Below are 16,610 nucleotides of genomic sequence, written 5' to 3' on the forward strand. Positions count from 1 at the left end.
ATAAATTTATTAAAAAAAACAAAAACTGGTGACTCGAGTATACAGCAGTTGTATTACTTTTATAGCTTTTCTGCAAATTTGATATTATTTCAAAAGAGAAAACTTAAGGGGGGAGAAAAAAGGAAAGAGCTTCATAGGGAGGAGGCATTTGAACTGTATCATAGAGGCTGAATTCACCAGGTAGATAAGGAGGAGCAGAGGCAGATAGGTAGAAAGCCATAGCAGTGTGAAAGAGCATGACTTAACTTGCAAAGCAGTTCAGTGTGGTAACTTCCGTGTCACTGTAAGAATACATTCTCTCAGACAGCTATAGAGAATTAGCTTGGATATTCATTAATCTGATGTTTGTTGAATCTCACTGCCAAAAATTCAAGAAACGTTTAGCAAATTATTGGACTACATTTATGCCAAAGAAAGCCATTGTTTTGTATACTTGTATCACCAAGAAATCCTCCTGAAGTTTTTTTTCTCTTTGACAGCCTGTAATTCTTCATGGATATTTAGAAATGACAAGGCCATTTATGTGGAAGAGTTTGAGCAGCCTTAAGACCAAGTAGACAGTAGAAATTTAGTATCCTCATACATGTAAATTGAAAAGCAGTTCTCATTTTGGTAGAATCTCATTAGTGATAATTTGGAAATTTGGATCAACAAAAGCAATAAGAATAAAACTATAATTAAGCATTTTATATCATCAGTGTCCGTATTTACTAGGGAAGTATTTTAGAGTGGAGCTGAAAAGAATCTTTTTGTAAGAAATCTTTGAAACAGCAAAATAAGTGATTTGATAGTAATTTTCACCTTTAGAAGTCAGAATGATTGAGTGAAGATCATTTTTCAAACTTCCTGTGGTTTTTTGTCTCTTTCTCCTTTTAAATTTTGTTTCTTAAATCTAGAGGATGAAGGTTTCACTTCCGATGGTAGTCACTTAAATTATTTGTATTGCAAATCTTTGATAGCAAGACTTTTATATGTATCTTAAAAAATATCAGATGGCTCTGTGCTCTATATAGAGAGTAATTTTGTTTTTTAGAGAATAATTTCTAGACATATAAATGAAAGTTAATGGACCTAGTACTTAAACAGTATCCATTCAGTTCCTTGCTGAGGAAAGGGAACCATTGCTGAATGGTTTTCAGATTGTTCTTGGAATATAAGGAAAATTTGTCATAAAATTTCTAGTGAGGTAGTTTAAGATCATGAAATACACTTAAATTTTTTAAAGTTTTCTGAAGCAATTGTAATTTTTCCATATTCTCACATGATTTTTCCATATTCTCATGTATTCTCATATAAATTTGTATCTACATAATCTCTGTTTAATGCTCCACTTTGAATTCTCCTGTCAAACAAATTAAAACACTGGCGCAGCCTTCCCTGGTGGCGCAGCGGTCGAGAGTCTGCCTGCTGATGCCGGGGACACGGGTTCGTGCCCCGGTCTGGGAAGATCCCACATGCCGCGGAGTGGCTGGGCCCGTGAGCCATGGCCGCTGGGCCTGCGCGTCCGGAGCCTGTGCTCCGCAACGGGAGAGGCCACAACAGTGAGAGGCCCGCGTACCGCAAAGAAAAAAAATAAATAAATAAAAAGAAAAGAAAAACACTGGCGCATCATCCAATCTGAATTATTTATTATAAGATGAATTTTCTTCCATTTTGAGACTGAGCTATGGGAGAAGTTTTTGGTTAAATGAAATAAAGCCAGAGTTGTTAGGATGAATAAGGCAGTTTGTAATTATAAATCTTATTTCTAAGATTAGTAAGATAGGATATTAACTTTCATGGTTTCTTGATGTTTACTAGAATAGTTGAATTTTACGATGTAAAAAATATCAGTTGAATCTTTGTGTGATGCTGTTTGTAGGAAAGTTTATGGTAGATTGAATTGCTAAAGTTAGCATACTTGATTATGTTGTATAACAAAGATATGCAAGCTTTTAGAAATCTTTAAAACTTAAGAATTTAGTCATTAGAGAATGTGAAGTAATACGTGTTTATCTTTTCTCTGTTCATAGTTACTCATAAATAAAATAATTTGTAAGTTTCATGCTTTGCATGTTTAAACTATTTTGATATATCTGGAAAATGTCCAAATAGTTATCACAGTTGCTTTTTTTTTTTTTTCCCTGATTGTAATAGTAGTAATATCTGTGTTGTATTTACATATGTAGAAAGAGGGCTGGTTTGAAGGATCAGGAGGTATACATAATTATATAAAATTATAGTTGTTTTTATTAAGTGTATTTAAAATTCTTTTGAAAGTTCATAATATTTGTTGCTGCTTCCTCTCATTATGAGAAAGGGAAAGAATTGACCAATGCAGGTTTAATTTTTCTTTTTGGTTTTTCTTAGCAATTGAAAGCTTGTAGTGAAGAGCATGAAGACAGAGAATGTTTGAACCAAGCTATTACTGCTCTTATGAATCTCCAAGGTAGCATGGACCGAATTTACAAGCAGTATTCACCTAGACGCCGACCTGGGTAATTCCAAACTGTTGAAAATATGAATGCTTGTGGAATACTTCTCTTACGCCTGATGTCTGGTTTTCTAAAGAAGTGTTACTTACAGTGATAGTTGCATTCTTGAAAGTTATAGTTTTGTTTTACATTTTTCTTTTGTCCTTTAGTCTTTTAAAATTGGCATTGTTAAGATATATTTAATAAAATTTTTAAAAGATACATTAAATAATTTTGTATCATTTATATAAGAAATTTAGTGTTATTTTCATTTTAATTCTTATGGAATTAAGAATGATATATAGAGCCTCTACTATTTCTCTTTCACAATAATGAAATGGAGGCATGTATTATTTAGTGGCAAAGTTAGAAGCGAGTAAATGCTGTGTGCAAAATCTAGTGTTTAGTAATTTAATATTTTTGTCACTTGATTTGAGGTAGTTCATACCTAAGGCAATTAAGGTTGCTTAACCATTGAATAAGCTAAATTTATCTGGGTTTTTTGTTGTTGTTGTTGCTGTTTTTTTAGGGATCCTGTTTGCCCTTTTTATAATCGTCAATTAAGAAGCAAGCACCTGGCTATTAAAAAAATGAATGAAATTCAGAAAAACATAGATGGATGGGAAGGCAAAGATATTGGACAGTGTTGTAATGAATTTATTATGGAAGGCCCATTGACAAGAATTGGTGCTAAACACGAACGGCATATTTTTCTCTTTGATGGCTTAATGATTAGCTGCAAACCCAATCATAGCCAGTCACGCCTTCCAGGATACAGTAGTGCAGAATACAGATTAAAAGAAAAATTTGTCATGAGGAAAATACAAATATGTGATAAAGAAGATACTTGTGAGTGCAAGCATGCTTTTGAATTAGTATCCAAAGATGAAAACAGCATAGTATTTGCTGCTAAGTCTGCTGAAGAGAAAAATAATTGGATGGCAGCACTTATTTCTCTTCATTATCGTAGTACTCTAGATCGAATGCTAGATTCAGTATTACTGAAGGAAGAAAATGAACAACCACTTAGATTACCGAGTCCTGAAGTGTATCGTTTTGTGGTAAAAGACTCTGAGGAAAACATTGTTTTTGAAGACAACTTGCAAAGTAGAAGTGGAATCCCCATTATTAAAGGAGGAACTGTGGTGAAATTAATTGAAAGGTTAACATATCACATGTATGCAGGTATGTAAGGAAGGAACCCCTCCAAAATATGGTACTTTGAATTAATTAATCTGAATAAATTGAATATGCAACCTGTTTATGCTCTACCTTTTCAGATCCCAATTTTGTTCGCACTTTTCTTACTACGTATCGTTCATTTTGTAAACCACAGGAATTGCTAAGCTTACTGATTGAACGGTAAGAAAAAGATTTCACTTATATTTAAATTTTTTTTAAAGTTAACTGTTTTGTACCTTGCAAAGTGCTAGGTATCTAGTATGTCCTCAGGTAGTTTTTGAACATAATTTATTTGACATTAAATTTGCAGTATTACTATTCTCTTCAAGCAGCATACTTACTGAAATCCCTGTTTATAACAGATCTTTTCAGATCTTAGCAATATTTATAGTGGTAATCAGAAAGACCCATTTTTACAGGATAAAAAAACTATGAATTTTAATGAAATTTTTTCTATTCAATAAAACAATACTTCCTTGAAAGAGACTTTTTACTTCTGAAACAAACTTTTTACTGTGGAAAATTTTAAAACATAAACGAGTAAGTAGAATATAATAAGCCCCATTTGTCAATCATCCAACTTCAATAATTATCAACTCATATTTCATCTGTTTCCATACTGGCTTGAACACCCTAATTCCAGGATTATTTTGAAGTAAATCCTTGGCAACATATTTCATCTGTAAATATTCCCATTTTGTATTTCTAAAAGATAAGTGTCCTTATTAAAACCATAATACAGTATCATTATTAGACCTAAAAAAATTAAAATTTCCTTTATTATGATTAATTTTTTAAAATTAAGTTTTGGATTGACTTTTTTTTACTGAGTATGTTAGTGGTACTTTAAATGCTTTATAGGTTGAATGATAGTATCTGGACTTCAAAATAATTTTTGTTTTACATTTTCAAACTTAACTACCAGAATTTTATCTGGACCTCTATCATTATGTTGTTCCATGAAACTAAGTATAGCAGACTGAGTTAGTATAATGTGCTATGAAGATTTACTTAGCTGCCTTTCCATGTCCAAAATAAGGAAAGCACGTGTTAGACATATTTTCGCTATATTTCCTATGGTTGGGGAAGGTTTTTTTTTTTTAACTTTGATTTTTTTACCTTATCCACTTAGTTATGTTTTTTAAATAATATTTAAAATTCAGTGTGGGACTTCTCTTTGGATTTATGTTCACTTATTTTAGGAAATTTACTTTCATTTTAATAAATTAAATATTAAGGACAGATTATTAGATAAGGTATCTCTGTTACGTTCTTTAAAGAGGTCATACTCTTTATAGATTCTTTTCTTGGATCTTTTCCACTGACCTTTCGTATGTTGGTCAATGCTAGTTATTAAACTTTTTTTTGATAAAAGTAAGAATATAAGTACTTAGTACTATAGACAAAGGGCAGTTTTTTGTAGTATGTAATACTTCAAGAGAAGTTTATCAGTAATTGCACTTTTCACATAAATGGTAGTAAAGAAGGTTGGTTAGTTAAAATATTTTTTTGCTGTATTTGAAATCTTTCTCATTTCTATATGAAAAACAAAAAATTTCTCTCATTTTGCTTTTCTTCTTAGATTTGAAATTCCAGAGCCAGAACCTACTGAAGCAGATAAATTGGCAGTAGAGAAAGGCGAGCAGCCAATCAGTGCAGACCTTAAAAGGTTTCGCAAGGAATACGTCCAACCAGTACAACTTAGGTTTGGCCTGAATATTATATTTTTTATGTGCCATTCGATTTTCAATACATAGTTAGCACAAAAGTTTTTACCTCTTAATTCAGATGTAGGTATTATTAATTTCATAGCAGTTTAAATTAAACTTCCAAAGTTGTTTTTATGTGCATCTACTCTTAATTCCCTGAAGAAATTTAATTATTAAAATATACTGTGTTATATGCATCAGATATCTCTAGTATGTGATATGTTATGCTTGCAGATCAGGGTACCTAATAAATAAAAATTATAAAATTTCATGAATTTTGCCTACTGTCAATCCCCCCTCCCCCTTTTTGTCTTCGTTGTCTCATTGTGATCATTTAGTAATTCTGGGCTTTTTTACCATTTATAATATTTATGAAAGTTCTAGTTCTTTCCTCACTCTTTTCCCACAAGATACATAGACATTTGTTACTTATCTAAAAAGTGTCATTTCAATAATTTTTTTTCATGCTTTTTCTTTTTAAAAAAATTTTTACTGAAATATAGTTGATTTACAATCTTGTGTTAGTTTCAGGTGTACAGTAAAGTGATTCAGTTTTATATATATATATATTTTTTTTTTCTTTTTTAGATTCTTTTCTATTACAGGTTATTACAAGATAGTGAGTATAGTTCCCTGTGCTATACAGTAGGTCCTTATTGGTTATCGGTTTAATAATTTCTAAAAATGTATCTGATAATAACATCTGCTGGTTGTTAGGTTACTCTGTGTGCCTAAGTGCTTTATCTTTTTTATCTCATCCTCACAACACAATTACTATTTCTACTTTGTTTAAGAGAAAATTGAAACCTAACAGGATAAAATAGTTTGAGATAGGTCATATGAAGGGAGTGACAGGAGAGGATCCACATCTGACTTCGTAAACCAGTGCTTGTTTGTTTGTTTCAGTGTTCACAGAGCATTGAAAATTGGAAGCTCCTTTGATTAGGCTTATTTATAGTCCAAGTGAAAACCAAAGTATTATCTGCCTTTTTCCATGGGAAAACTGAGATATCTTATTAATTGTATATGATCTAAATATTTTTTCCCTGTAAATGTTAAGTTTCCTTGATTAATATTAATGAATAAATTGACATTTTGAAACTGAGTATATTAACTGCTTATTTTTCAGGATGATTGCCACAAATAAATGCAGTTTTAGAGGAATGAATGATAGTGCTCCCAACTATATGTCTGTCAGCCAAAACTTTTAATATGTCATTCTTTGCATAAGAAGATGAGATTATTTACCCCTGAACCATAAAGAAGTAATTAACTTTTTTCTACTGGCTGTGATGCATTTGTACTAATCCACACTCAAATTAAGCCCCTTGACATGAGGCACACATTTATGAGGTTGCTATATTAGAGCAGAATATAATATTAGACTCTCAGTCATATATGTTCTTTAAGTATTTATTTCTAAGCATCTTCTGTGTTCTCAGCCCTGTACTTGTAACTATAGTGAATACAGAAATAGCATAGAGGGACTTCCCTGGTGGTGCAGTGGTTAAGACGCCATGCTACCATCACAGGGGGCACAGGTTTGATCCCTGGTTTGGGAACTAAGATCCTGCATGCTGCGCAGCGCTGCCAAACAAAGAAACAGAGCATAGAATGTCCTCTTTGCCACTGTGATATTACAGTTTTATTGGGGAAAAGGGATACATGAAACAGTTGTATATTATTTTACTTTAAATGTCAAGTGTTTAAGTGGCTTAGAAAGATACAGCCTCATAAAATTTCAGGAAAGTTAGGGAAAGCATTTTGGAAGAGGTAAAATCTGAAATTGCTCCCAAAGGATATGTAGGATTTAGATAGATAGGCAGAAAGGTGATTGTTGGTATTCAGAGTCGTGAGAAATAGTATGAACAAATGCAGGAAGACAGAAATGAGGGTAGTGTGCAGAGGAAATAGGTAAGGAAAATGACTCAAGAGGAATGAATTGTATTGCAGGTAGTAGTAGATGAGATTAACTACATGGAATGGGCGGAGTTGTCAGTGGCCTTGAAATCCATGCCAAGTTATTAAACTTGGCCTATGAGCATTAAAGGTTTTTTAGCAATAATAGTAATTTTTATAATGATAGTAACTTTTTCCAACATTGTATTACAAAATTTTTACATAACGCAAAGGTGAAAGAATTTTACAGTGAACTGTACCACCTAGGACTCTACCACCTAGATCTACTGTTAGCAGTTTACTATCCTTACTTTATCACAGATCTATGGATTTATCATTCTTCTCTTGGTCCATTAATCATCTAATTTGGGGGACATATTTCAAAGTACATTTCTCTTTAAATACTTCAGTTTGTATATAATTAACAGTTCAGTATTTGTTTATTCTGTTGTTGTAAAATGTGTATATAATGAAACACACACATCTTAAGTGTACTTTGAATTTTTAACAAATACATCTCTATAATCCACACTCCTGTCAAGGTGTATAAGGTGTTACTTTCACCCGGCAAAGTTCCCTAATGCCCATTCTAATCAATTTTTGTTCTCATTGCCCAAAGCAGCTTTCAATTTCCTATATAGATTACTTTTACCTGTTTTATACTTTCATGTAAATGGATTTGTGTATTATATACTCTTTTGTGTCTGACTTCTTTCACTCAACATGCTTTTCAGCATGTTGTTGCTTATATCAGTGTTTGTTCTATTTTATTGCTGAGGTGGTATTCTATTATATGAATATACCACAATTTGTTTATTCACTTTCCCACTGAAGGACACATGGGTTCTTTTCAGTTTTTGATTATTATGATTAAAGCTGCTATGAAGTTTATAAGTCTTTCGTGAACATGTTTTTTCATATATCTTTTGTAAATAATTCAAAGTGGGAGCCTGGGTCATAGGGTAGGTGTGTGCTTAATTTTAAAAGAAACTGCCAAATCTTTTCCCAAAGTAATTGTACAATATTATACTCTCACCAACAATTTATGAGAGTTCCAGTTGTTCCTTATCCTTACCAGTATTTAGTGATGTCAGTGTTCATACCTTAGCCAAACAGGTGGGGTATAGTGATGATATCTCTTTATGATTTTAACTAGTATTTTTTCAATGATGCAATGTTGAGAACTTTTTATTGTCTGTTATTGGCTATTCGTATTTATTTGGTCAAGACTCTATTAAAATCTTCTGCCTATTTTTTATTGAGTTGTCTTTTCATTATGGAGTTGTAGTAGTGTATTGAGTAGGATTGGACGCCAGTCTTTTGTCAGATAAATGTTTTACACATATTTTCTCCCCGTCTTTGGATTATCTTACTTTTCTTAATTTTGGTGAAATCTAGTGATGAGATTTTTTTTCTTTTACATGATAATAATTTTAAAATTACATTGGATTCTGTAGAAACTAGGAAGTAGAAAGGATGAAAGCAGAGTTATTTGAAAACTAGCGTTAGCCTAGAAGCTATCAATTTTGTGATCATTTGAAATACTCGCTAAGCCACTGAGCCAACCAGGCACTTAAGGTTGTTTTATTACAAATACTGTTAGTAATTTAAAATAGTTTCTTAGTCTGGGAAAAAAACTATTGTCTGACAGTTGCTGGGGTCGCGGGCAGTGGGTGGGAAGATAAACTAGAAATATTCATTGAAATAATGAAGGAAAAATGCTAATGTAATTAATATACAGTATCTGTATCTTCGTGATGGAGAATGGAATGTTTTATTTGTATAGATTGCTTAAATCTCTATTACTTAAATCTCTGTAATTATTTTTGACGTACTGTAAAACAAAATAGCTCTCTGTCAGAAATATTTTTGTCTTTTGAAATAAAAGAATGTGAACCTACCTGTAAATTACATAGAAATTTGATGATAGCACTTGAATTTAGAACCAAATACACTACATCTTAATTGGTTTTCCATTTTATGTGGAAAATATAATTGAAGAACTTAAAAGTTGCTTTTGTATTGGACAGAGTATGAATTTTCTACATATAAATAAAGAAAAAGTACTTTTCCAGAACATAAATGGATAAGTATAGAAGCCACGATTTTTATGCTTATAAATTTTTTAAAGTATAATTTTTGAATAATAAACAGTTCATGTTACTGAACCACTTAAGGTATTAGTTAAATAGAAATTAGAGACTCTTGAGTGTTATATTGGCCCTAGTATATATAAGTATCACCACGGCATTAGAGAAGTGAAAGAAGTATAATTGAATGCTTGGGTTTCACTAAAATATGTTTCTTTTCATTTTGTCAGGATCTTGAATGTGTTTCGGCACTGGGTTGAACACCATTTTTATGACTTTGAAAGAGACTTGGAGTTGCTTGAAAGACTAGAATCCTTCATTTCAAGTGTAAGAGGTATATTATTTGAAGATTTGATTGGATCTTCTGTCTCATGAGTTTTTTTTTTAATTTATGACTTTCAATTTAAGAAGCTAAACTATTTTTCATTTTTAAAAGGCAGAAATAACATTTGGAATAATTTTTATAGATTCTAAGGAGCTCACATGTGTTTAGAACCACCTGAAGTGTTAAAATCTTGCCTTTTGAAGTTTTTTAGGAGAATCTTTCTTTTTTAAGAAGTCAGAAGTCCTCTTTAGTAAATTTAAGCCCTTTAATGTTATCTCATGTCATGGTTGCCATTCCTTTAAATAATTAAATGTTTGTGTAATTTAATTTGTTTTCTTCTCCTCCTTAATCTTATTCTTCAGTTTTGAATGGTTAACAGATTCTTAAATAATATTTACTTCCCCTGGAAAAGTTTTTGGTGTATTTTTGACACCTGAAAGATAGGAGTTTCCTACCTGAAGTTTCAGAACACAGCCCATGAAATGAAACTCTAGGTGGTGAATATTAAACAAATGTACATATCAAATGTATGCTGTTGAATCAAGAAAATTCATGTTCTCTCTGATAGTATAAGGCATTAATTAAGAATACCATAATTAAGTCCAGCTTCTTTCATCTCCTGCTTGTTCTTCAAGGCAAATTTTACTTTAAATAGAGAATGTGATTCCTTTGTTTCAGTTTTGAGATGTTTAAACACATTTTTATCATGTGTGCTTTAAAATTGTTTATAGTACTAAGTTAATTTTTAACTTAATGTTCTTAATGAAGACACTAGAGTATATGTGATCTAAGAAGCTTCGAAAATACACACACATATTAGAATAAAGCAAGTAAATGATTTTGTTTAAAGGCCTTTCCTGTACAAGTTATACCTCAAGATAACTAAATAGTTGATGAGGGAAAGTTTTTAAAGAAGCATTGCAACTGATAAGTGAAGAAGGAATGATAGAATGAGAATATTACCATTTCTCAACTCCTAGTAACATAAAAAGAGAGACATTATATGCCTCTTTTCAGAAATAGTCTTGCAAGTATTCATGTCAAAAGTTTATCCTGGACCAGATCAAATCTGTATGTGTTGATTTACAGAAGATACAGGGACAGAGAAACATGGCAAATGATACCACAGAGATGGAATTGGCAAAATTCAGACTTGGGAAACTCCACAAGTGATTGAATTTCAACAAATTGCAAGCAAAAGTGAGAGATGAAAGGGGAACCTGTAGATGAAAGGAGACTTGACACATACTGACTCAATGCAATATGCAGATCTTGTTCAGATCCTATTTCATACAAACTAACTGTAATAAAACATGAGGCGATCAGGGAAATGTGAATACTAACTAGATATTTGATGATATTAAGAAGATATTGTCATTTTTATACATGATAATGGTATTATGGTTATTTTAAAGTTTTTAACTTTTAGATAATACTTAAATATGAATGAAATTATATGATATCTTAGATTTGCTTTGAAATAACATAAGGAGTAGAGGGTGGACATGAGTGGGGTTTCATGAAGGTGCATGAAAGTTACAGATTATACGAAGATTTGCAGTTGTATCTGTCAAGTAAAGGGCATTTTTGTTTGTGTTCTTTTTCTAGGGAAAGCTATGAAGAAATGGGTAGAGTCAATTGCTAAGATCATCAAGAGGAAGAAACAAGCTCAGGCAAATGGAATAAGCCATAATATTACCTTTGAAAGTCCACCTCCACCAATTGAATGGCATATCAGCAGACCAGGACAGTTTGAAACGTTTGATCTCATGACACTTCATCCAATAGAAATTGCACGTCAGCTGACACTTTTGGAATCTGATCTCTACAGGTAGACAATTAACATTAATTCGCTGCTCTGTTTTCAAGAACTTTGAACAGTTCCATCTATTTTCAGAACATTTTGAAAATTATTCATGTGTGCTTAAAAATACTTCATCTATTCTTGTGGGTTGGGAAGAAAGTTCATAGGACAGTTTTTAACTGTAGTCTGTTCTGCAGGTGAAAGTCATAAATTATTGCTCTTCAGGCCTAGATTAGGTCCTAGCAATCCTTCACAAGAGGAGTGGCAGAGAGAAGACTAATGCAGTACAATAGCAACCACTTTATAGACAGTCACCCAGCTCCTATTCCTAATACTTTCTCATCTTGCTTTAGTTTGAGTTGGTTCCATTAAGACAGTATGGATGCTAGGCTCTGGGCAGCTAAGTAAATAGAATATTGAGTGAGATAAGCTTTCTTCTTTTTTTTTCAAATATGTAATCAAAAGGTTTTTTTCAATATGTAATCAAAATTTTAATGTGGGAATTGACTGGGTTAGGTTTGCAAGGCAAATGAGTAGTAACAAAATTTTTAGAAGAGTAAAGATTTCTTCACTTCTTTTAAGGAGTCTCAAATACTTTAGCTATTTGAAGTCAATATTCACTTTAAAGAAAAGTATATTTTTGAAGTAGTGTGATGATGAACCATACTTAAAACTTCTGAGCCATTTTCTTTTGTTTATAAGGATCACTAGAAATACGCTTGACTATTTTTATCTGTATCCCATCATTTGTCTTTATATATAAAGCAGTTCCTGCCTCTGTATCCACACAGATCACCCATTTACAACCTAATCTTTTAGCTTCATGGCTTTATCACGTCCAATGCCATTCTTTACTCCAAATCAGACATTTCCTATGGTCATAGTCTGAATCTTGTCATCACTCCAAATTTTATTCCAGAATTACTAACTCACACATCTCATACCTTCCTAACCACAGTTTTTTCTCTTTTCAACTTGCTTTATCAACTTATTTCTCTGTCATTTTTTTAAAACCACTGTCCTTCCCAGTACATTAGCCTCTTTCTGTCCTATCTCCTACCTCATAATTTAAGCTTTCTTCTTTCATTTACAACCCAGGCTCCTGTGAAGAGTGGAGGCCTTGCAAAAAAAACAAAAAAACAAAAACAGAGTACAGGCCTTACAGGTAGTCGCCACCTGCCAGCCCCATCCAGAAAATAAACCCCTACCACTATCATTCCATCAAAAACTTTTCTGCATTCAGAAGCTGCTTTTAAAATACAAACACCCTTAAGAAGTTATCCTGATTAGCAGCCATTGTTTTTTTTTAAACTGGGATTACACAGGGAAAAGCAAGAATATATAAAGTTTAGTGTAAATGGAGAATGTGGGAAAGCACCAGATATAAAACTTTACCTTCTTTAGAATTGGGTTTCTGATTTGCCCTGACTGTGCTGTTCAGAATTTAGCACACCCATCAGAGTTTGTTACCATCTCATTCAGAGTGTCATGTTATATTTTAAGTAATTTGGAGTTCAGGTGGTTTTTGTTGATATTGTAGGATTTTTTTTGTAGGAAAACACAGTTTTTTAAATTGAAGTATAGTTGATACACAATATTATATTAGTTTCAGGTGTACAATATAGTGATTCAATATTTTTGTGGCTATTTTATTTAAAGTTACTATAAAATATTGGCTGTATTACCTGTACTAAATATCTTTGTAGTTTATTTATTTTATACATAGTACTTTGTTACCTCTTAATTCCCTCCCCCTAATTTGCCCCTCCCCCTTCTCTCTCCCTACTGGTAACCACTAGTTTGTTCTCTATATCTGAGTCTGTTTGTTTGTTATATTCATTTGTTTGTTATATTTTTAGATTCCATATATAAGTGATAACATACAGTATTTGTCTTTCTTTGTCTGACTTCTTTCACTTAGCATAATATCCTCTAGGTTCATCCATGTTGTTGTAAATGGCAGAATTTCATTCTTTTTTATGGCTGAGTAATATTTGTGTGTGTGTGTGTGTGTGTGTCTCACAAATTCTTTATCCGTTCATCTGTTGATGGGCACTTAAGTTGCTTCTTTATTGTGGGATTTGTGATAGGTGGGAATGAAGGGACTTATTCCTTAGATAAAGAAAATAGTACAGAATCAGGTTTTTCCTTATAGTGTCACATGAATGGACATCAGGAATAAGGGAGCACTTAGCTCTATGTGGACCTACTTTCAGAACATAGAAATACCTTTGTTAAGTGATATGTGTATTATGGAAGAAGGGTACCATATGTAAAATACTGACACTCTTTGTAAACTAATTTCTGGTGAAATAATAGAACCACTTAAGAAAACTTACTTCCAAGACTGTTCAGAGTACCCATTTACACTCAAATCTACTGAACTTTTTTATTATTATAATAGCCAAGTCTGTAGGACAGTGATGGCAATGCCAATGGTCAATTTTTTTAAAATTATGTAATCCTGAATCACTGTATACAGTGATTTAATCTGCTCTTCCATCTGATTTTTTATTATTTCAGGTATTAAAAAAATATAGAAGATAATACAATGCGGGTGCATCAACAACAAAAGCATTACAAATAAAATTGAAACCCTTTGTGTAATTCTGTCTAATCCCATTTCTCTTCTTTCTTCCAAAGAATAACCACTATCTTGTATTTGATATTTACTATTCCCATGTATGTCTTTATAATTTATACACATACACACATTCATAAACAATATGTAGCATTATTTTGCACATTTTAAGGTTGTTTATACTGATATATCATTCCGTGACTTGTTTTTTACTTAAATTGATTCTAGCATTTGTTGCTGAGTATAGCTCTAGTTTGCTTATTTTAATTGCTATATTGTATTCCATTGTATGAATACTCCACAGTTTATCTAGTCTCTTGATGAGGAGCCTTTAGGTTGTTTGGGATTTTTCACTCTTGGAAACAATGCTTGACTGAACATTCTTAAAAATGTTTTCTTATAAACTGGTGTATCTAGAATGTATACCTAGGTGTACAATTGCTGGGTGATCTAGTATGTATATTTTCAGTATTATGAGATATTGCCAAATTATTTTACAAAAGTATCAAATTTTACTTGCACATCAGTGATGGAGAGTTCCCTTTTTATCCACATTTTTACCCATTTGGTATTACACTTCTGTTAGTGTGATAGGAATAAAATGGGATTTCCTTGTGGTTTAATGTTCTTTTCCCTGAGTAAGAGTTAAAGTATTTTTTCATGTTCGTGGCTATTCAGTTCTGTTTCTCTGTGAATTACCTGCTTCTATGTTTGTTCCTTTATCTTTTAGACTTGTCTTTTTCTTATTAAGTTTTAGGAGACCTTTAAATAATTTTGATACTAATCCTTTGTAGGTTAAGTGCATTGATTTTTGCTTCCACAGGAAAGTTCAACCTTCTGAACTTGTAGGGAGTGTATGGACCAAAGAAGATAAAGAAATAAATTCTCCAAATTTATTAAAAATGATTCGCCACACCACAAATCTCACTCTCTGGTTTGAAAAGTAAGTTTTTATTTACTTTGTCTTACTACTTCTTAATGTTATACTTCTATAATATTAAGTCACATATAAGCAAAAATTGTGGCTGAAAATATATTCTTTTCTATGTGGAACAAGGAACTTGCTTTCTAAGCCATGATTTTCTGTTTTCTTTTTTTTTGGTTAGGTGCATTGTGGAAGCAGAAAATTTTGAGGAACGGGTGGCAGTACTAAGTAGAATTATAGAAATTCTGCAAGTTTTTCAAGATTTGAATAATTTCAATGGTGTATTAGAGATCGTCAGTGCAGTAAATTCAGTATCAGTCTATAGACTAGATCATACCTTTGAGGTAAGTTTTAGGCTTAAATAGTTTATCCTTTTGGGGGGAGATAAAATTAATGTGAAAGAGATTCTTTCTACCACTGATCTTTTTGAGTAAATCCTTTATAAATCCATCTTACTCCTTAAACACAGTGATATCACAATATTAGAAAATACATCAATATAAGTGAGCCTAGAATTCATCAAAGAATATGAATTTTGGGGCTTCCCTGGTGGCGCAGTGGTTGCGAGTCCGCCTGCCGATGCAGGGGACACGGGTTCGTGCCCCGGTCCGGGAAGATCCCACATGCCGCGGAGTGGCTGGGCCCGTGAGCCATGGCCGCTGAGCCCGCACGTCCGGAGCCTGTGCTCCGCAAGGGGAGAGGCTGCGGCAGTGAGAGGCCCACGTACCGCAAAAAAAAAAAAAAAAAAGAATATGAATTTTGTGACTGTTTAATATGCTTACCTAAATGTAATGAAGTTCCAAATGGATTTTTTCAGTGGTACATTGATTGTTTCAAATAAATGACAAAGAATTTTAAATATAAATGTACAAATTACTTTAATCACCTGTAGTATGTAGTCAAAGAAAGAGTAACATGGAGAAAATGCTTTCTAGAACTTAGTTTTTTTTTAATTATAAAATTGTGTATGTTTAGTGTTTATCATTGAAAATTCAGAAGATATAGAAAGTATAGAAAAGTTAGAGACTCAGCCACGCAAATGTATTTGCCTTTGGGAATGTGAACTTTTACAATGTTACTAGAAAGTAATCTGGCAGTATATGTTAAAATACAGATACTTTTGGACCCAGAAATAAAAGCAGTGGACTATAAAGTTAAGGTACAAAGATCTAGTTTCTGCAGCAGTAATTGTAGTCGCAGAAAACTAGAAACAACCTGTGTCCATCAGTAGGAGAATGATTGGGTATGTTATCCTATACCTATGGCGTAGAATATTGGTTAGCTACAGAAAAAAAGTGAATAGAATCTGTGTATATTGTCTTGGAAGAATAGTTGTGACATTTAGGGGAAAATCCATTAAAAAATCTTTAGAAAAATTAATATGATTTCATTTTGATGGAACAAAACAGAACAAACTGTAAACGTGTAAGTGAGCTGCACAAGCATTGAGAAGCGTGTGGAAGGGTACATACTCTTCTTTTCACATTGGTTCTTACCATGGGTTGTGATTAGAGGGGAATGGAGGGTTAGACTGATTTCATGTGTGTGTTTTTCTGTTTGGGTGTTTGCATGTTATTGATTTGTATGGACTTATATATATTAAAGATATTAATAGTCAAATATTGCCAAATAATCTATCTAA

General features: G+C 32.4%; 1 protein-coding gene across 2 annotated transcripts in view; it reads left to right on the top strand.

Annotated features, from left to right (window-relative positions):
• SOS2 (SOS Ras/Rho guanine nucleotide exchange factor 2) overlaps positions 1-16,610 on the top strand; it is a 97,823-nt gene that overhangs the window by 62,170 nt on the left and 19,043 nt on the right. For both annotated transcript variants that reach the window (XM_065871318.1, XM_065871319.1), the window contains 8 exons: positions 2,350-2,477; positions 2,983-3,638; positions 3,734-3,815; positions 5,218-5,340; positions 9,564-9,667; positions 11,267-11,489; positions 14,867-14,986; positions 15,150-15,312. In XM_065871318.1, coding sequence (XP_065727390.1) covers positions 2,350-2,477; positions 2,983-3,638; positions 3,734-3,815; positions 5,218-5,340; positions 9,564-9,667; positions 11,267-11,489; positions 14,867-14,986; positions 15,150-15,312 — 1,599 coding nt within the window. The remainder of the gene's footprint in view (positions 1-2,349; positions 2,478-2,982; positions 3,639-3,733; positions 3,816-5,217; positions 5,341-9,563; positions 9,668-11,266; positions 11,490-14,866; positions 14,987-15,149; positions 15,313-16,610) is intronic.

This window comes from Phocoena phocoena, chromosome 2 (genome assembly GCF_963924675.1).
Source record: "Phocoena phocoena chromosome 2, mPhoPho1.1, whole genome shotgun sequence".
NCBI lineage: Eukaryota > Metazoa > Chordata > Mammalia > Artiodactyla > Phocoenidae > Phocoena > Phocoena phocoena.